This window comes from Pipra filicauda, unplaced genomic scaffold (assembly GCF_003945595.2).
Source record: "Pipra filicauda isolate LSUMZ 115617 unplaced genomic scaffold, ASM394559v2 scaffold823_size72751_pilon, whole genome shotgun sequence".
Taxonomy (NCBI): Eukaryota; Metazoa; Chordata; class Aves; order Passeriformes; family Pipridae; genus Pipra; species Pipra filicauda.
The window spans coordinates 11,131-30,965 of record NW_024105002.1 but is presented as its reverse complement, the minus strand read 5'-3'; the positions used below and the strand labels follow the sequence as shown (position 1 = coordinate 30,965).

Below are 19,835 nucleotides of genomic sequence, written 5' to 3'. Positions count from 1 at the left end.
GGCACATACTTCAAATAACAAGCCCCAGACTCAGAAATTTCTGACAAATAAACCTCCCATCCATAGGTTCCCACCAATTTTAATACCAACAAAACACCACTAGTGACTTCCTATGAGCAAGAGCCACTTAATAACATCTGAAGGGTTGGTCAAGACTGCAGAAAGATTAGTCCAACCACAATGAAACTCTACACCACAACCTTACAAGGGTCTAGAGCTGGAAAAAGTCACATTTCACACAGCAGTTTAACACACAGAACCCCTGAAGCATGGTTGCCATTCCATGGGCATTGCTTGCAGCCAAATTCATCAGAGGATTGTCACCCCCTTTCTGGACACAGGAAAGGGGCACTTCATGTCAGTGACACAAGGCCTTGGCACTAGGCATGACATGAAAGAATCCCCAGGGTGGCTTTGGGGTCAGTCTCTCTCTCCTTGATCTTGCACTGACTTCTCACCATGGTGAAAAACAAGATCAGTGATTCTATGGACATTTTCAGATAAAGTTTTGGACACACCCAGGCCCACCTTTACCTCATCAAGACAAACACAGCAACAGTTGAACTGCCCTTCCCAGGGAGTGTCACAGGCAGTAGGAAAGGAAACTGATGAACTCACAGCTTGTCACTGTTTGGAATCTGAGCCTATTCAATTTATCTAATCCAGCAATGGACCCTGGGAATTGAAAACCCACAAGCTTCCTCTCCATCAGTATCTCCTCACACACAGCACCTGCAGGAATCTCCTCAAACTCATTACAGCTGGCATGGTTCTCACTTATCTTCATTATTTGCAGATATACTGTTCTGAAAAAAAAAAATGCACAGACAAAACTTCTTCCCATGCTTAATAGTTGACTCCTTACCATCTGCATGTGAGAAGTAAGGCAATTTCTCCCATTAACATTTTCAGGAAACATATCTATGAAAGTCTTTCCCTTTAGAGATGTAGCAATGAAAAGCATGTATGGGACAGTCAAGGAAATGTAACAATGTGATCAGATACCTGCAAATACAAAGGCCCAGCTTGAGATCAGTACAAAGACGACAAGAAAATAGCATCTGCAGAAATGAAGTGACCACATCATGCTCTTCTAAGTTATGGCACTTAGAGAAGATGCATAATCCAGGTATTGAGCAGGGATGGAATCGGCTTCTTTCTCTCAAAGCTCCCATTTTGGCATTTATCATTAGTATGTATTAAGCAATTAGTTAAATACAAAGCATTAACTTGTAAACAGGGAGCAGGAACATCCCACAGCTCTCAACACAGCTGGAGTAATGCCTGTTAGGCCTCATTTACTTGGGAAGGAGAAAACCACATTACATTATTGCACAGAGAGGTACCGAAATCTTGTTTCCTTTGACAGTCCTCACCCACAGGTACCAGGATCCTCCTACCACTCTAAACTTGCATGTTGTTTTTTGACCATTATATTTTGCAGAGACTTTGAATCAAATGGCCAGTTATTCAGACCATTTCTCCTCAACATGCACCAGGAAAACCCATGGGCTTCACATAGGTATCTTTATAGCTCTGTACTAGGGGGGAAGAAATATTTGTTTGCCAGCTACATCTCAGTGAAGAAATATCAACACTCTAAATGTAAAAGACGAGCTGACCTTCAGGAGATTCTAGGTCAGTGGTGATCATGTGATACAGTAACAATGTCAGAAAACACAGTCCTCTAGCCAAGAGCAGTTTCCCTTCTCCTGACTTCCCTACAAACTAAAAAGCTAAGGCACGACCCCACGTCCACCACTACAACGCAAGAAGCACCCTCGACCAGCACGTCGTTGAATGAAGTTTTGCCTTCCTTGTCAGTAAAGCCCGCTACAGAAAAGACAAATCACGGAGGATAAAGTTCAAAAGGAGGCGGAAGAAACCGTCACGAACATGGTCTAGTACGAGAAACTCACCGGGAGAGGGGCGGGGTCCGCCTGCTGGGGGCCGGCAGGTTCCTCGTCTCCGAGCAGCGGCGCGGGCTCGTCGGGCGGCGGCCGGGCCGGCAGGGTGTCGCAGCAGCTGTCGGCCGAGAAGCGGAGGTGGCTCTTGCGCGAGTCGGCCGTGAGAGACACGTCGTGCGAGTAGGAGTGCAGGAAGGCGCGCACGCCGTCGATGCCCACGAAGTGCGTGGCCGGCACGCCGCGCAAGGCGCCGCTGCCCGCCGCCAGCAGCTGCTGCTGCGAGCGCCGCCAGCGCCGCAGGCGCAGCGCCAGCAGCAGCAGCAGGAAGGCGACGAAGAGGCACGACACGGCGGCCACGGCCAGCACCAGCCAGCGCGTCAGGCTGCCGCCCGCCTCGCCCGCCCCCGCCTCCGCCTCCGCCCGCGCCGCGCTGCCCAGCTCGGCCAGCAGCTCGGCCACGCTCTCGGCCAGCACCACGCTCAGCGTGGCCGTGGCCGACAGCGCCGGCCGCCCGTGGTCCTTCACCAGCACCACCAGGCTCTGCCGCGACGCGTCGCGGGCCAGTGGCGAGCGCGCCGTGCGCACCTCGCCGCTGTGCAGCCCCACGCGGAACAGCCCCGGCTCCGTCGCCTTGGCCAGCTCGTACGACAGCCACGCGTTCTGACCCGCGTCCGCGTCCACCGCCACCACCTTGGCCACCAGCGCGCCGGCCTCGCTCGACCGCGCCGCCAGCTCCACGCCCGCCCACACCGAGCCCGACAAAGCCGCCCCCGCCGCCGGCGGGTACAGCACCTGCGGCGCGTTGTCGTTCTCGTCCACGATCACCAGCCGCACCGACACGTTGCTGCTCAGCGCCGGCGAGCCGCCGTCCTCCGCCCAAACCCACAGCCCCACCTCGCGCACCTCCTCGTAATCGAACGAGCGCAGCGCGTACAGCGCGCCCGTCTCCGCCTGCACCGACACGTACGACGACAGCGGCCAGCCCCGCACACCACCCTCCCCCAGACGGTACCGCACGCGCGCGTTCTCCCCCCAGTCCGAGTCCGTCGCCCGCACCCGCAGCACCAGCGCGCCCGCCACGTTGTTCTCCGACAGCCGAGCGCTGTAGCGCTCCTGCGAGAACACCGGCGCGTTGTCGTTCACGTCCAGCACCCGCAGACACAGCACCCTGCTGCTCTGCAGCGACGGACCACCGCCGTCGGCCGCCCGCACCGTCACGTTGTACTCCGACTCCTGCTCCCGGTCCAGCTCTCTCGCTGTCACCACGCGGTAGTAGCTGTCCTGAGAGCTCTCCAGGCGGAACGGGACGCCCTCATCGAGCGAGCAGCGCACTTCGCCGTTGGCCCCCGAGTCCTGGTCCTGTACGTGCAGCAGGGCTACAACAGTCCCCGAAGGGGCGTCCTCAGAGACCTCACTAAGCTGAGAAGTCACTGTTAGTTCAGGCGCATTGTCATTGACGTCGGTTACGGTGATCCCGACCTTTGCCGTATCGTAAAGTTGTCCTCCGTCCCGTGCTTGCACCTCCAGCTCGTAGGCTTTGCCTTCCTCAAAGTCCAGGCTTCGCAATAGCGTGATCTCTCCGGTTTCAGCATCCACATTGACAATATCCAATGCCATGTCCGCCTCTTTCTGCAATGAGTATCTGACGTTCCCGTTCAAGCCTTCATCTGCATCTGTGGCCGTGACGGTGACGAGGACGGAGCCCACGGGCACGTCCTCCGGCACACGCACCGTGTACTCCGCCTGGCTGAACACGGGCGCGTTGTCGTTCGCGTCCAGCACCGTCACGCGGATCCGCGCCGTGCCCGTCCGGGACGGCTCGCCGCCGTCGCTCGCCCTCAGCACCAGCTCGTGGAACGCCGCCTCCTCCCGGTCCAGCGCCTTCACCAACACCAGCTCGGGACGCTGATCCCCGCCGGGGCCCGTCTGCACGGCCAGCGAGAAGTGCTCGTCGCCGCTCAGCTCGTAGCTCTGCAGGGAATTCCGTCCAGAGTCGGGGTCGTGAGCCCTGGGAAGTGCAAACCGCGACCCTGGGGCTGTCATCTCGCTTATTTTCTCTTCCACTTCAATGTCCTTGAAGGTGGGGGAGTTGTCGTTAATGTCCGTGATTTCCACATCAATTTTGTAAACCTTCATTTCCCCCTCCACTATCAGCTCACAGCGCAGCACGCATTGCTCCACCAGCCGGCACAGCTGCTCTCTGTCGATCCTCTCGGCCGTCACTAAATGTCCCGTCTTCCCGTGCAGACCAAAATACTGTGTCCTACCTCTGTCTATAATGCGGACGCCACGGTCTGAGAGCGCCGGCATCTGCAGCCCCAGGTCCTTGGCCACATCGCCCACGAACGAGCCCTTGGGCATCTCCTCGGGCACCGAGTAGCGCAGCTGCCCCCACGCCGCCTCCCAGGCCGCCAGCAGGACGCCCCACAGCAGCACTCGCTGCCGCCGGCCCCAGCGCCTCCCCGCCGCGCACATCTCCGCCGCCGCACCGCCGGCACCGCAACACCGCCGGCAGATCCCCGCCGCCGGTCGCCGATCCGGCTCCCGCTCCGGCTCCGACTTGCCGCTCCCGGCCTTCGCCGCCCGCCCCTCCGCCTCGCTGTATCTCGAATCCGCACCGCGGGGAAGATCGGAAAGCGACCTCTTTCCGAGCCAGCGATCCAGCGATCGAGCCGGGCCGCAGCGGGCGGGGCTGCAGCGCTCCGACCTTCCTCTCGCTCCTCTCGGTCAACAGCGGCGCCCGCAGCCTCCTCCCGGCACTGCACGCACCGAGCGCTGACGAGACGTGCCCGCCCTGCCCCGTCCACGGGAAGCTCAAAAAGACGGAACATTCACTGCGAAAATATCGGGTCCTGTACAGCGGAGACCTGGCGTTATGTTCTTTCTACCGCACATGAAAATACTGATGGGATTCTGATAATCTATAGATACAAAGTTCTCTTAACATGGCGTGCAAAGTATTCTGAATCTACTCTTCTATGGTAGGAAAGCACAGCATCTTCCCTGCAACTGCACAGCTTTTTGTGTCAGTCGTTCTCTAGTGTTTTCTCACTGAGCATCCACACTCGAACACCTCCAGCCAGAGTAGATTCCCAGGCCCTGAGCAATTGCACACAGAAATGATGAAGATCCCTTCTCAAAAGCAGCCATTCTAGGGACTGCCTTTCCCTCTCTGCTTTTTTACTTTTCACTTGCACATCCGAGGCTGCTCTGAATCAACCTGCGTTGCTTCCCTTCTCCAATCACTGCGTCAGAATTTTTAATTACAGCCTTACACAACAGACCGTGCATATACCACTTACTGCTCCATTCTTGATCACAGCCTTAGCGAAAGACACTATCAATCAAAGAATACATAAATTTTGCGGGAAAAAAATATTAAAATGAAATACAAGTTAAAAACAAAATCAAACTAACCAACTAATGAACAAACAACAACAAACCAAAAAAACCGACATGAATTCATTTCTTAAAACTCATTCAATGACTCCATAGAAAAGCCATTTGAGGACCGGTAAACTACCACACATGATGGAACTCTTAATGATAAATAACTGCAGAAAAAGAACAAAGAAAGCGCTGGTAAAGTCGGAGACGAGTCAGAGATCGATAAATTGATCTCATTACTGCTGTCATTTCTGCAGCTCCCTTACACTACAAGATGGGAAGGCACAGAGTGGAAGGTAGGCATATTCGTTACGGAAGAAAAATTTTTCTTTCATCTAGGCACGTTTCTTTAAAACACAGTAACAATAAAAAAAGAAAAAAAAATTTTTCTTCAGACAACAAATCAGTCGCAATGCATCTATTCGGCAAACCATGGTCAGGAAGGAAAAATCACATCACTGAAAGTCAATCATATTCCAAACTCTGCCATACAGAATTAGTAGATCTCCTTCTAAAAGTAAGGATCTGCCTTCACCGTTACTAACTCGTATTACTTTACACAACACAAGCGTTGCAGAAAACCGTGAACCTGAACATTTGAAAAACAGAGGGGTGGTGTCAATACGTTATCACTCTGACAGGAGAAAAGCAAAACTGAAAGCAGGCCTTTTCAAGTCCACTAAGGTTTTTTGCAGCATAAGCTGAAAGACAAGAACTTCCAACTGAGCCGACATCTGTGACACCTCATGAGGCAGAGTGCCCGCTCCCAAAGCCTGCTGCCTAAACGGGGCAGTTATGACAGGCGCTAATTGGAAAGGGAGACCGGCGCTAACTGCACCTGAAAAGAAACAAAGCCAAAGAGCCCACTGCCGCCACCCCGTCGTTACGAAAAGCTCAGAGAGAAGGAGTGAAAGTGCTTACAGACCTGCAGTGCGTCGGGATCGGTGGGCGGCTCTCCCGCGACGGCGCTGCTGCTCGGACTCGGCTTCTCGCAGGGCTCCCCGGCCACAAGCTCCTCCGCGGGCACGATGGGCAGCGGCGGCGGCGGCCAAGAGGCCTCGGCGGCCAAGCGGGGCGGCGCCGCCACGCACAGGTTGTAGGAGTAGGGCAAGGTGCCCTCGCAGAAGTCGGCCGGGAAGGCGGCGCCGGCCAGCGACAAGCGCTGCGCGCCCAGGCAGCGCAGCACGCCGGGCGGCCCGGCCCGCCGCAGCCGCGCCAGCACGGCCAGCGCCACGCTCAGCACCAACAGCGCCGACAGCAGCGCCAGCGCCAGCACCAGATAGAACTGCAGCTCGCCCGCCGCCTCGGCGCCCGCCGCCCGCTCGCTCAGCTCCGGCAGCGCCTCCTGCAAGCTCTCGGCCAGCACCACGTGCAGCGTGGCCGTGGCCGACAGCGCCGGCTCGCCGTGGTCCTTCACCACGGCCACCACGCGCTGCTTGGCCGCGTCCCTCTCCGACACGGCCCGCGCCGTGCGCACCTCGCCGCTCTGCAGCCCCACGCGGAACAGCGCCGGCTCCGACGCCTGCACCAGCTCGTACGACAGCCACGCGTTGCGCCCCGCGTCCGCGTCCACCGCCACCACCTTGCCCACCAGGTACCCGGACGACGCCGAACGCGGCACCACCTCGAAAGCCGAACCCACCGAGCCCGGCGGGGCCGCTCCCGACGCCGCCGGCGGGGGCGGGTAGAGCACCCGCGGCGCGTTGTCGTTCTGGTCGAGCACGAAGACGCGCACCGTGGCCGTCGAGCTGCGCGCCGGCGACCCGCCGTCCTGCGCCCGCACGGCCACCAAGAACTCGCGGCACTGCTCGTAGTCCAACGAGCGCTGCGCTTACACCGCGCCGCTCCGCGCCTCCACCGACACCAGCGGCGCCGCGCCCGCCGCGCCCGCGCTGCCGCCCGACAGCCAGTAGCTCACGCGCCCGTTCGCGCCCGCGTCCAAGTCCCGAGCCACAACGCGCAACACCAGCGCGCCCACCGCGTTGTTCTCCCGCACGTACGCGCTGTACGACGCCTCCTCGAACACCGGCGCGTTGTCGTTCACGTCCGACACCTCCAGCAACAGCTCCGCCACGCTCGATAGCGCCGGGCTGCCCCGGTCCCGGGCCACCACCGTCACGCGGTGCTCGGACGCCTGCTCGCGGTCCAGCGCGCTCGCCGTCACCACTTTGTAAGAGCCGCCCGACGACGCCACGATCGACAGCGGCGCCTCTCCCGACAGCTCGCACGACACCTCACCGTTCTCGCCGGAGTCCCGGTCCCGCACTTTCAGCAGGGCAACCACGGTGCCGACCGGCGAGTCCTCGGGCACGGGGCTCGACAGTGACAGAATGGTGATCTCGGGCGCGTTGTCGTTCTCGTCTATGACGTCAATCTGAACTTCACAATGACCAGTGAGTCCGCCCCCGTCCCTCGCTTCCAGACCGAAGCTGTATTTATTCGCCTCCTCGAAATCGAGGGGCCTCTCCGTTCTGATCTCACCGCTCTCTTTGTCGATAGAGAACAACTCGCGGATTCCGGCCGGGACGTTGACAACGGAGTAGGAGACCCTCCCATTGGACCCCGCGTCTGCATCCGTGGCCCGCACCTGCAGGACCAGCGAACCTGCCGGCAGATTCTCCACCACTCGCGCGTCGTAGAGGTTTTTGCTGAACACGGGCGGGTTGTCGTTGGCGTCCGTCACGTTGACACGAACCTGAACAGTCCCGGACCTCGCTGGGTCCCCCCCATCCACTGCCGTCAGCACCAGCTCAAAGGAGCTCTGCTTCTCCCGGTCCAACGCTCTCTCCAGAACCAATTCCGGCTGCTTCTTTCCACTCGTGATCTCCTTCACGGCCAGACTGAAGGACGGATTGCTGCTGAGTTGATAAGTAATCAGGGAATTACTTCCCACGTCCGCATCTTGGGCCATCTCCAGAGGAAAACGAGCACCTGGAATCGTCCATTCACCGATCTCGAGGTCCAGGGCATCCTTGCTGAAGACCGGGGAGTTGTCATTCACGTCCTCAATGGCCACTTCGACACGGAAGACGTTGAGCGGGTTGTGCACCAGCGCCTCGAAGCTGACCGAGCAGGACGCCGACTTGCCGCACAGCTCCTCCCGGTCCAGCCTCTCGCTCACGTACAGGTTCCCGTTCCCCTCGCTCACCGTGAAGTATTGCTTGTCCGCGCTGAGCCGCAGCTTGCGCGCCGGCAGCTCGTCGGCGCTGAGCCCCAGGTCCCGGGCCAGCGGCCCCACCAGCGAGCCTCTGGGCAGCTCCTCGGCCATGGAGTAGCGGAGCCGCTCCGCCGCCGCCCGCCAGCACAGCCACAGCAGCACAGCGCCCAGCACCGGCGCTCGCCCGCCGCCCGGCCCGCCGCTCGGCCTCCGCCCGCCCGACATCGCCCACAGCGCTCGCTCGCCGAGCTCGCCAGGCTCCTGCCGCCGCCCCGCCTCCCTCGCAGCCGCTCGGCGCAGCCACAGCAGCGCCCGACAAAGCAAACCCGGACCGCCGCCGCCTCCCACTCGCACGCCTCTGCTGCCCGCGCCGCCTCTCGCCTCTGCTGCCCGTGCCGCTGCCGCTCTGGCCCGCACTGCCCGCCCGAGCCAGCAGCCTGCGGGGACAGCACGCACAGGCGGCGGCGGCGGCGGCTCCAGCAACGCTCGCCGGCGGCCCAACAGCGGCACCCGGAGGCGCCGACACAACACTGCAGCCGCCTCACGCCCGCGCTCGGCGGGGAACAACTTTGGCCCGGGATGGGGCTGCAACGGCCCTGGGGTCTCTCTTCTGGTATTATCAGCAAGCGCAGAAGCTCCCGCCTAATGCTTAGCATGAAACCTGGGGATTTTAGTAACAGCAGTAGTCTTATATCGCAAAGGGGTGGTGTGGTTGTTAGCTACCACACTGTTAAAATATTATTATACTCCACCACAGATTTTTACATCTAGTGGCCTTAACTGGCAGAAAAACTAATAAAGAAATATGTGTGGCAGAGCAGTCATGGTGTTCCCTTAGGAACAGTCAAAGAACTGAAGTAAAAAATCTGAAAATATCTTTGCTCAGATGGTTTAGAGATTGTGTATCACTGGTTTTCCCAGCACCTGTGAGAAAAGGAAATCAGTGAACTAAACACTGTGTAGATCCAGAAGCAGTGTTCACTTCTAGTGCAGTTAAGGCATGTCAGTTTGTCTCAAGTCCTGTGCCTATTTCACAGGGCAAGAGAGAGGCAGAAGGAAATCCTGGAAGATCCCATATCTGCTCTTCCTGCTTTTCCAAACTCTATTATTTCATGCCAAACCTGCAAATCTTTTCCGCTTTTGATGGTGTTTCATCCTCCTGCCCGTGTCCTGACCGATGTCACTGTACATACCAGGCAGAAAAAAAAAAAGCAGTCCACATCCAGACACTGACTTCTCTTCCATGTAGAGAAACCTTTCATTTTCTTGGTGAAAACTCTGAAGGCCAAGGCCTGCTATAAAAATCAATGTCACATTTCTATCTCCTTGATTTGGGGATCTCCTAAGCAAAAGTCCATCTAAGAACAGCATGAGCAGCTGAATGCCTTTCAACGATTTCTGACAATTCATACACAAACCTATATCTTTCTTCTGACCTCACTGGGACAGAGACTTCTGTGCTGTGGTTTTCAGTTGTTTTTCCACAACTCTGCCTTGAACATTCATGCCCAAAGCACTTGGAAACTCACTGAAGCCTCAAGGTGCAAGCTAGGCAAGCTGCAGTGATTTCAAGGGGCTACTAAGTCTCTCTTGACTGAACTGAATGACTTTACTAAGCTTCAGATCTTCCTTTTATCAGAACAACATCACTTTTTGGCACTTAATAAAGCAAAGAAGCCAAACCAAATACTTCCCACAGGCCCACATGGGGCTGGTTATTCACTTCTAGACACTGTCAGACACATTTGGGCCTGCACAATGTAGGGAATCACACAGAGGGACACATAGATGTGCAGTCCTCAAAGACATAAGAACAACCCTCTGATAACTGGAATTGGCCAGCAGAGCTGTACAGTCTCTACCATGTTCTGGAGCTTGCCAGAGGGAGATCAGAGGTGACTGCTGCTATGCAATAATGTTCCTTGATCTTGTTTATGTTTGTTATGCACTTGGAGTCAGCAATGGGTAGCTCAAATGTCTCGCTTATTTCTGATTCTTAATAAACAAAACCAAAAGCTTTTACTGGTTGAAATTAGGTAGATATACAAGTGCTTTGCTACAACTCTGCCTTGAAAACAATCTCCTAGAGCCACTTTTCACCTGGAAGCCACTAAGTTCTGAACCCAGAAATGAGGCCCTAAAGTCTTTATTTTGGGCTACATAGTAGGGGATTCATTTCTGGAAATGCACCAGTCCTTGTGAAATTTTCTACTTTGTGGCCTGTTCATATCCTATGAATATGAAGTTATAAGTGCAAATGCCTTATCAAAGGCCTTTATCTGAATAGAAGGACTTTGGAAAGCCTCAGTTTTAGCTTCTGTTTCATTTTCCTCACACAAAACGTTCTGTCTTTTTGTTGTTTCAAAACAATGTCAGTGTTAGTGCAAAACAACCCTCAGAGTAAAAAATGTAAAACAACAGACTGCAGATGGTAAACATGAACTACAGCCTTCCAGGAAACACAGCTTGGAGGAAGAAGAAGGGTGGGAAAATGTAACTGCTTCTTTTATAAAACTCTCCATCAAAAATTACAGAGAGATATAGGTGGAGAAAAGAATTTTCACACATGAACTAAAAGCCATTTTACCCATTTGTCATCATTCGCATCTCTCTCAAACCACACACAGCTTGCAAATTGGCTTCTGACTCTCATAATTGGCAAAAACTTCTCATGAGAGAATGCCAAATGGATTTCAGTCTCTTCACCACCAAAATCTGGGCCCAGTGATCCAGCCAGGTTTTTACCCATCCAAGAGTGCACCCATCAAAAACCAGGGCAGCCAGTTTCTCCAGGAGAATGCTGTGGGAAAAGGTGGCAAAGGCTTTACTAAAGATCAGATAGACAAAATCCACACCCTTTCCACCAAGTAGGTCACCTTGTCATAGAAGATCAGGTTAGTTAAATAGGACCTGCCTTTCATACAGCCCTGCTGACTGGGCCATCACCTGGTTGTCCTGTAGATGCCAGATGATGGCACTGGAGATGATCTGGTCCACAATCTTCCACAGCACCAAGGCCAGGCTGACAGGCCTGTAGTTGCCCACTCTCCTGGCCATCACATTTGCTAAATCTCTGGTCAGCTGGGAGCTCTCCAGTTAGCCAGGACTGGTGATCAGTGATGAGAAGTGACCCAGTGAGCTCTTCCACCAGCTCCCTCAGAACCCTTCAGTGCATCTCACCTGGCCTCATGGATTTGTGTGACTAAGTGGTATAGCAAGTTGCTGCAAACTTGGATTCTCCTTGCTTTATGAGGACTTCCTTCTGCTCCTCATCCCCATCTCCCAGCTCAGGCATTGAATACCTTAAGAACAATCGATCTTCCTATTAAATTCTGGGGCAAAGAAGGCATTAAATGCCTCAGCCTTTTCCTCAGTCTTTGTCACTACACTTACCCTTCACATCCAACAAAGGATGGACGTTCCCCTTAACCCTCCTTTTACTGATCATTACATATAGAAACATTTTTATTGTCCTTTATGAATCAGGTGGAATAATATGTCTTAGGACAAACTTACTGAGCAGAATCAACTCAAAGGCATGGTCCTCCACCAGGTACAAGCTGTGTTAACTATGACAGGCAAAGAAATGACCATCTGTTCTTCTACAGCTCCACCTCCTAGAGCTCCCCTGTCTTCTCTCCAACCCCACACAACTAGCAGTTTGCTTCTGACCTTCTCAAAACTGGCAAGAATATATCATGAGAGGATAAAGCACTATAATTACACCTAGAAGGGAGGTACATTTATCTGCTCACCATCATTCTGAGAAGAAATAGAAGGATTCTAAAGCACACAAGTGATAAAAGGCCAACATAAAAAAGGAGTGGTCGTCCAACCCAGAATGGCTCCTCAAACCAATGGTGTAGGGGGAATCTACTCCTCTCTTTATCACACGCACTTTTCTGCTTCTACTAAGGTTATACTTACACCTATTCCTCTCAACAAAAACTGAACACACAGACACCCTCACACCTCCTGCCTTTCACACCTGCTGTAGCATGAGTAAGAGGCAAATATGTGCTGCTAAAGGAAGCTATGGTGACAATTACAAGTAAACTTACACAAGAAATCAAGAAAAGAAAATCAAGAATATAATTCAGACAAGCAAGGCAAGGAAGCATTACAAAAAGGAGGCTTGACACAGAGTCTTCTCAGTCTTCTCTGTGGGTATGGAAATTCCTCCCTGAGAGGACCTGGAAGTCATTGAGGTGTCAAGCTGCAAGTGTGACCCTAAAAGTCTTACTGTGGCGTGCATACCTTACACAAATATGAAGCTGCAATTGAAAACACCTTATTATGGGCCTATTTCTCAAGTTCAGTCTTCTCAGAAATTACAGCAGAGTCTCTTTTTTCTTCTCCTTTGTTTTTCCTCACACACAAAATTCTTTCTGAGGAGTTTGAAGCAAGGATTTGCTGCAAAAGCACAGTCATGCTTTCAAATGCAAAAGTATTTAGCAGAAATGGAGAAAAAGAGCCATGACCTTCCAGGAAACAACGCTTGAAAGAAACTGTAATTACAACTACAAAGAAATACAAGTACAGAGGAACTCTAAACTGCAGCGTTCCAGACAGATACAGGTGGATAAAGGAGGCCTCACACAGGAATTATAAGCTGTTCTACACATGCATCATGGTTCTGCATGCACAGTAATTATGGAAATACTTTATTACTGGAGGACTATCATTGTCCTTCAGGATAGGGAAAGGAAGATCAGAGAAGAAATGGCACTGGCCTTGGTACCAGGCATGAAATCAAACAATTTCTCAGCAAACCCCACCTATTTTCTGTCTCACCTATTTTTTGGTTCAAAGTCAGCCTCTCACCCTCATTGTTCTGCATTCACAGCCTTTGGTTCCACCATGGATGATGTCCAGTATTTTGACTGTATATCAGCCTCAGGGGAAAGGACATGTAATTCAGTGATATTTGAGGAAAATAATAGTTTATGGAAGCCTTTGTCTTGGCAGCTGAACACTTTGAAATTATGGATGGAGACTGGCCCCCAGCAAAACACTTAATAGAGAACTTCTAATGTTTTAAGACTTACCAGCTAAAATGAGGCCCAGCTTTAGGCCCGCACGACAAGTATGGCAAAAATGGGAAACCTTCAAAACTGAAGGTACCCTACCTAACATTTCAGATTACATCAAATGTAGTAGATAAAAAAAGAATATCTAGTTGGTAAAAAGGCCACCATAGCCACAGGTTCTCAGAGTAGGGACTCTCTTCTCCAACCCTTCACAACTTTCATGGTGTTCTCTGACATAATTTGCAAGAACAAAACACCAGTTGCTAAGACAAAACACTTGTAATGTGCTCCATGATCAGGCCATGTACCTTTACCAGGAAGTGGAGGTACATTTCTCTGCAAGATCCAATAGCCTGACATTTCAGATAATTTGAACAGTAATGGGTACACAAGAAGGGTCTCTACTTGGTAAAAAGTCCACGGAACAATCACACAGGAGCTCACACCAAGGACCACAGCTGCAGTTCCTCAGTGTAATTTCTTTGGACAAGAAAAGAGGGGAAATGCATGGAACCATGACTGTGGGCCTTGTATGAAAACGAGGAAAAATTGAACTTTTACACCATTTTTGCATCTTTAAGACATTTCTAACTACACCAAGCTTTTTACCAGCCCTGTCTCTGGACAGACAGAATTTTTCACCCTGTCCAAACACTATGTGAGAGGGAAGCTGTCTTTGTAGACAAACACCAATGAAAGAAAATCGCACAGACAACTTCTCCTAATCTGAGAACAAGGATCACAACATGGATGAATGAAAAGAGATTTTCCTGCTCATCATGCTACACTGAAGAAAGGTAAAATACACTCAAGAACGTAAGCAATATACTGCTCCAATTAAAATCCAGTCATTAAGGTATCTGCTCAGGCACCATCATCCTTCTTCAGCACAAAGGCAACTCAAGATACATGACTCTCAAACCTTGACATAAACTGTACATTGATGCCCAATAACATGCAACATGAAAGCAAACTCATGAACCCACAACTTGTCCAGGTGCAGTCTGAGCACTGTGATATTCAAAAATAGGACACCTTTACATTAATATTATGTAGTCATCAGTGAAGCTTAGGAATTGGAAAAACCTTGTCTCCACCAGTATGTCCTCATACACAGCCCCCCCAAGACCCTCCTCAAACCCTTCACAGCTCACAGGATTATCATAGATCTTTCTAACTGCCCAACAAAATCCACCCAGAAAAAAGCTGCACAGACAGCTTCTCCTTACCACGGATAAAATTTGCCTTCTCGTCATGTGTATGTGAGAAGCGAGGCATTTTCTTCCATAAAATTTTAAGGAAACGTGTCTCTGAAAGTCTTTCCTTTTAAGTTGTGAACATGAAAAGCATAACAGTCCAGTGAATGTAAAAGATGTGACCAGGTACAAGTTAGATCATCACAACGAGCAAAGCAAGAAGCTAACACCTGCGAGGGGAGTGGGGGAAGGATCATAATATACTCTTATAGATTATGGTACTTAGAGTCAGGTATTTAGTGCATAAGAAACACGAGTTTTGCTCTTTCCAAAGCTTCCATCATGGCGTTTCTCATAAGCAGATAATTAGGCTGTTAGCTGAGAAATAACATCCACCTGCAAACACATGGGAGGAACCACCCCAGGAACTCATACTGCTGGAATAACATGTCTTCTAGACAAACATATTTGGGAAGTGCATGATACTACAGATGGGCACTAAACTGGGAAGGGGGGAAAACATTCCCTTGTGTCCTTCAACAGACACTCACAAAAAAGAATCCCATCTGCAGCCCTCAAAACTTCCATGGTGCTCTTAGACACAAATAATTTGCAAGCAATTCTAATCAAACAGCCACCAGGACCATGTCATGGCCTTCTCACAGGTATCTTTACATCTCTGCATGAAGAGATGAAACACCGAGGTTCTAAAAGAACTGTGTACCTCAGGAGAGACTGAGTCAGTGAAAAGCACATAACACGATAGTGACATCATAAATGTATAAATCCCTACTCTAGCGAACATTCAGCCGCACTTCTGCCTCTTCCGCATTTTCTAAGGCTAAGACCCGATCCTACCTACGTCCACCACCGCGCAGCAAAAAGCACAGCACTCAGCACGTCAATGAACGAAGCTTTGCCTTCCTTGTCAGCAAAACCCTCTACAAAGGACACAGATCAGGACGGGGAAAAGGCTAGAAAGAAGAGAAAAGCATCGAGGAGGACTGGTAAAAGGAACTCACCGGGAGAGGGGCGGGGTCGGCCTGCTGGGCACCGGCAGGTTCCTCGTCTCCGAGCAGCGGCGCGGGCTCGTCGGGCGGCGGCCGGGCCGGCAGGGTGTCGCAGCAGCTGTCGGCCGAGAAGCGGAGGTGGCTCTTGCGCGAGTCGGCCGTGAGAGACACGTCGTGCGAGTAGGAGTGCAGGAAGGCGCGCACGCCGTCGATGCCCACGAAGTGCGTGGCCGGCACGCCGCGCAAGGCGCCGCTGCCCGCCGCCAGCAGCTGCTGCTGCGAGCGCCGCCAGCGCCGCAGGCGCAGCGCCAGCAGCAGCAGCAGGAAGGCGAGGAACAGGCACGACACGGCGGCCACGGCCAGCACCAGCCAGCGCGTCAGGCTGCCGCCCGCCTCGCCCGCCCCCGCCTCCGCCTCCGCCCGCGCCGCGCTGCCCAGCTCGGCCAGCAGCTCGGCCACGCTCTCGGCCAGCACCACGCTCAGCGTGGCCGTGGCCGACAGCGCCGGCCGCCCGTGGTCCTTCACCAGCACCACCAGGCTCTGCCGCGCCGCGTCGCGGGCCAGTGGCGAGCGCGCCGTGCGCACCTCGCCGCTGTGCAGCCCCACGCGGAACAGCCCCGGCTCCGTCGCCTTGGCCAGCTCGTACGACAGCCACGCGTTCTGACCCGCGTCCGCGTCCACCGCCACCACCTTGGCCACCAGCGCGCCGGCCTCGCTCGACCGCGCCGCCAGCTCCACGCCCGCCCACACCGAGCCCGACAAAGCCGCCCCCGCCGCCGGCGGGTACAGCACCTGCGGCGCGTTGTCGTTCTCGTCCACGATCACCAGCCGCACCGACACGTTGCTGCTCAGCGCCGGCGAGCCGCCGTCCTCCGCCCAAACCCACAGCCCCACCTCGCGCACCTCCTCGTAATCGAACGCGCGCAGCGCGTACAGCGCGCCCGTCTCCGCCTGCACCGACACGTACGACGACAGCGGCCAGCCCCGCACACCACCCTCCCCCAGACGGTACCGCACGCGCGCGTTCTCCCCCCAGTCCGAGTCCGTCGCCCGCACCCGCAGCACCAGCGCGCCCGCCACGTTGTTCTCCGACAGCCGAGCGCTGTAGCGCTCCTGCGAGAACACCGGCGCGTTGTCGTTCACGTCCAGCACCCGCAGACACAGCACCCTGCTGCTCTGCAGCGACGGACGACCGCCGTCGGCCGCCCGCACCGTCACGTTGTACTCCGACTCCCGCTCCCGGTCGAGCAGCTCTGCAGTCACCACACGGTAGTAACTATCGAAAGACTTCTCCAGCCGGAAAGGGATGCCTCCGTCGAGGGAGCAGTGCACCGCGCCATTGGCCCCCGAGTCCAGGTCCTGCACGTGCAACAGGGCCACCACCGTCCCCGACGGGGAGTCCTCCGAGATCTCACTCACTGCCGACGATACTGTCAGTTCAGGAGCGTTGTCATTCACATCTGTCACAGTGATCTTGACTTTCGCCGTGTCGGAGAGCTCTCCTCCGTCCCCTGCCTGAACCTCCAGTTCATGTGAGGATATTTCCTCAAAGTCCAAGCCGTTCTTGACAGCTATTTCACCTGTTTCAGAATCCAGATGGAAAAGTTCTGAAGCACTGTGTGAAATCCTCTGAAAACTGTATTTCACGTGCCCATTCAAGCCCTCGTCTGCATCTGTGGCCGTGACGGTGACCAGGACGGAGCCCACGGGCACGTCCTCCGGCACACGCACCGTGTACTCCGCCTGGCTGAACACGGGCGCGTTGTCGTTCGCGTCCAGCACCGTCACGCGGATCCGCGCCGTGCCCGTCCGGGACGGCTCGCCGCCGTCGCTCGCCCTCAGCACCAGCTCGTGAAACGCCGCCTCCTCCCGGTCCAGCGCCTTCGCCAGCACCAGCTCGGGACGCTGATCCCCGCCGGGGCCCGTCTGCACGGCCAGCGAGAAGTGCTCGTCGCCGCTCAGCTCGTAGCTCTGCAGGGAATTCTGTCCAGAGTCCGGATCGTGAGCATCTGGCAGCGGAAACCGCGACCCCGGGGCTGTCGTCTCGCTCAGTCTCAGGTCTTTTTCTGCCTCTCGGAAGCTCGGGGCGTTGTCGTTAATGTCCTTGATTTCTACTTCTATTGCATAAAACTTCATTTCCGCCTCCACTATCAGCTCACAGCGCAGCACGCATTGCTCCACCAGCCGGCACAGCTGCTCTCTGTCGATCCTCTCGGCCGTCACTAAATGTCCCGTCTTCCCGTGCAGACCAAAATACTGCGTCCTACCTTTGTCCAGGATACGGACGCCGCGGTCGCCGAGCTCCAAGTGCTGCAGCCCCAGGTCTTTGGCCACGTCGCCCACGAACGAGCCCTTGGGCATCTCCTCGGGCACCGAGTAGCGCAGCTGCCCCCACGCCGCCTCCCAGGCCGCCAGCAGGACGCCCCACAGCAGCACTCGCTGCCGCCGGCCCCAGCGCCTCCCCGCCGCGCACATCTCCGCCGCGCTAGCGTCGATCCGGCTCCCGCTACGATTTCGGCTCTCACACCTGCTCTCCGCTCTCGGCCTCTGCCGCCGGCCCCTCTGCTTCGCTGTATCTCGGCTCCGCACCGGGAGAACTTTCGCAAATCGCTCGGCTGCCGAGACAGAGAGTGAGAGACCTATCCAGCCGGGCCGCAGCGGGCGGGGCTGCAGCGCTCCCACCTTCCTCTCGCTCCTCTCGGTCAACAGCGGCGCCCGCAGCCTCCTCCCGGCACTGCACGCACCGAGCGCCAACGAGACGTGCCCGCCCTGCCTCGTCCACGGGCTGTTCGCAGGGGCTGGACAGTCACCACAGAGACATCGGGCCCCGTGCAGCGGCCACTCGCTGCCTGGCTTTTTCCCCTTACGATCTCTTCTTTGATCCTAGAGTTACCCACAGCCGAGAGGAAGACATAGTCCTCTCTTTGGGACTGATATTTCTATCACACTGAAAAAATCAGTTGCTAAGATCATTATATCTCATGTAAAATACTTTTGTCAGTTTTGGTGTGTATAATATTCTAAGGCCTATCCTACTATTAAAAAAAAAATACTGGGATAAGGGACAGTAAATTAACAGAGGCTACGAGATACCACACGGGATAATCAGACACACCGACCACTCCTGGAGCAGCAGAGCTCATTAAACCAAGTGGCAGGAACTTCGCTTTAATTTTTTTTGGTTTATACGGAACAGGATCTAAGTTAAATTAACTACTCCAGCACCACTGACTGAGATAAGAAATTTGAAGGTAGAAGAAGTTGGGGTCGATCCATTGAACCCCGAAACCTGAACAGCTCCGGAGGAGGTGGTTTGCTCTACCACCTGCCAGGCGCCCTGCTATCGCTCCCTATAAGGCTTCTCTTTGAGCACCGTACAGGAGGTACGGGTCCTACTGCTCGGAATCATTCTCTCCCCCACCCCTCCCGGTTTCAGGTTATAGGTCACTTGATCACTCCGCACTGACTGTACTACAACTGACCATGAGGCAGGAAGCAGCTGCAGTGAACAACGCCAGAATCCTCTGCTTGTCTCCCCGCAAATCACAGGGCAAAGAGCAAGAAGAAAAATGCCTGCCTCGGCTCCTGTCCCTGTTCTCCTGCTCACTGTAACAAAATCGATGGTGATTGCAGACGGACAACAGTTTTCTTTACATTTAATTAATTCGATAGTTTTAAGGACGTGGAAAAGGCTTTATTTTCGTCAGAAGTCACTCTGTAAATGTTTGTTCGTTTTAGGAAAGTATTCCCTAATCATTCGATCTTCATTCTGGTTCGAAAACTTTTAAACAAAGTAGTGTAGGAGAGAAGGACAAAAAAAATTGAGCTGGACATCTGAAATATGGGCTATTTTTAAAGGTGCAAAAAGACTTTATTCGAGTGTATAATGTCTGTCATTTTGCATACTCCCTTGTCATTTTCGATATGTGTAAAGGCCTCTCCTGGTAAAGCAGGCAGATAAAACAACTATTGCAAAAAGAGTCTGAAAGACCTAAATCCTCGCTTTAGTATTCCACGATCCACACGATCTACCAGGTCCAAGCACCTCTCTTTGGGACCAAGGGATCAGGTAAATGACAGGCTCTGAAACACAAAACTAGATGGGGGGTTTGCGTGCCTTAGGTTTTTGTGGGGGCTTTTTTTGTGTT

The 19,835-nt window shown here is 54.0% G+C and overlaps 2 protein-coding genes across 2 annotated transcripts; both read right to left on the bottom strand.

Moving 5' to 3' along the window:
* Positions 1–1,901: 1,901 nt before the first annotated feature.
* On the bottom strand, positions 1,902–9,107 carry LOC120325094. The gene is given in 3 exon segments (XM_039390457.1): positions 1,902–4,569; positions 4,571–4,701; positions 6,220–9,107. Coding segments are annotated over 3 exon segments (5,256 nt in total). The 5' UTR covers positions 8,677–9,107.
* Positions 9,108–15,651: 6,544 nt separating this feature from the next.
* On the bottom strand, positions 15,652–18,285 carry LOC113993333 (protocadherin gamma-A10-like). The gene has a single exon (XM_039390456.1). The coding sequence runs from the start codon at positions 18,160–18,162 to the stop codon at positions 15,652–15,654; it is 2,511 nt and encodes an 836-aa protein (XP_039246390.1). The 5' UTR covers positions 18,163–18,285.
* Between the last annotated feature and the right edge of the window lie 1,550 nt (positions 18,286–19,835).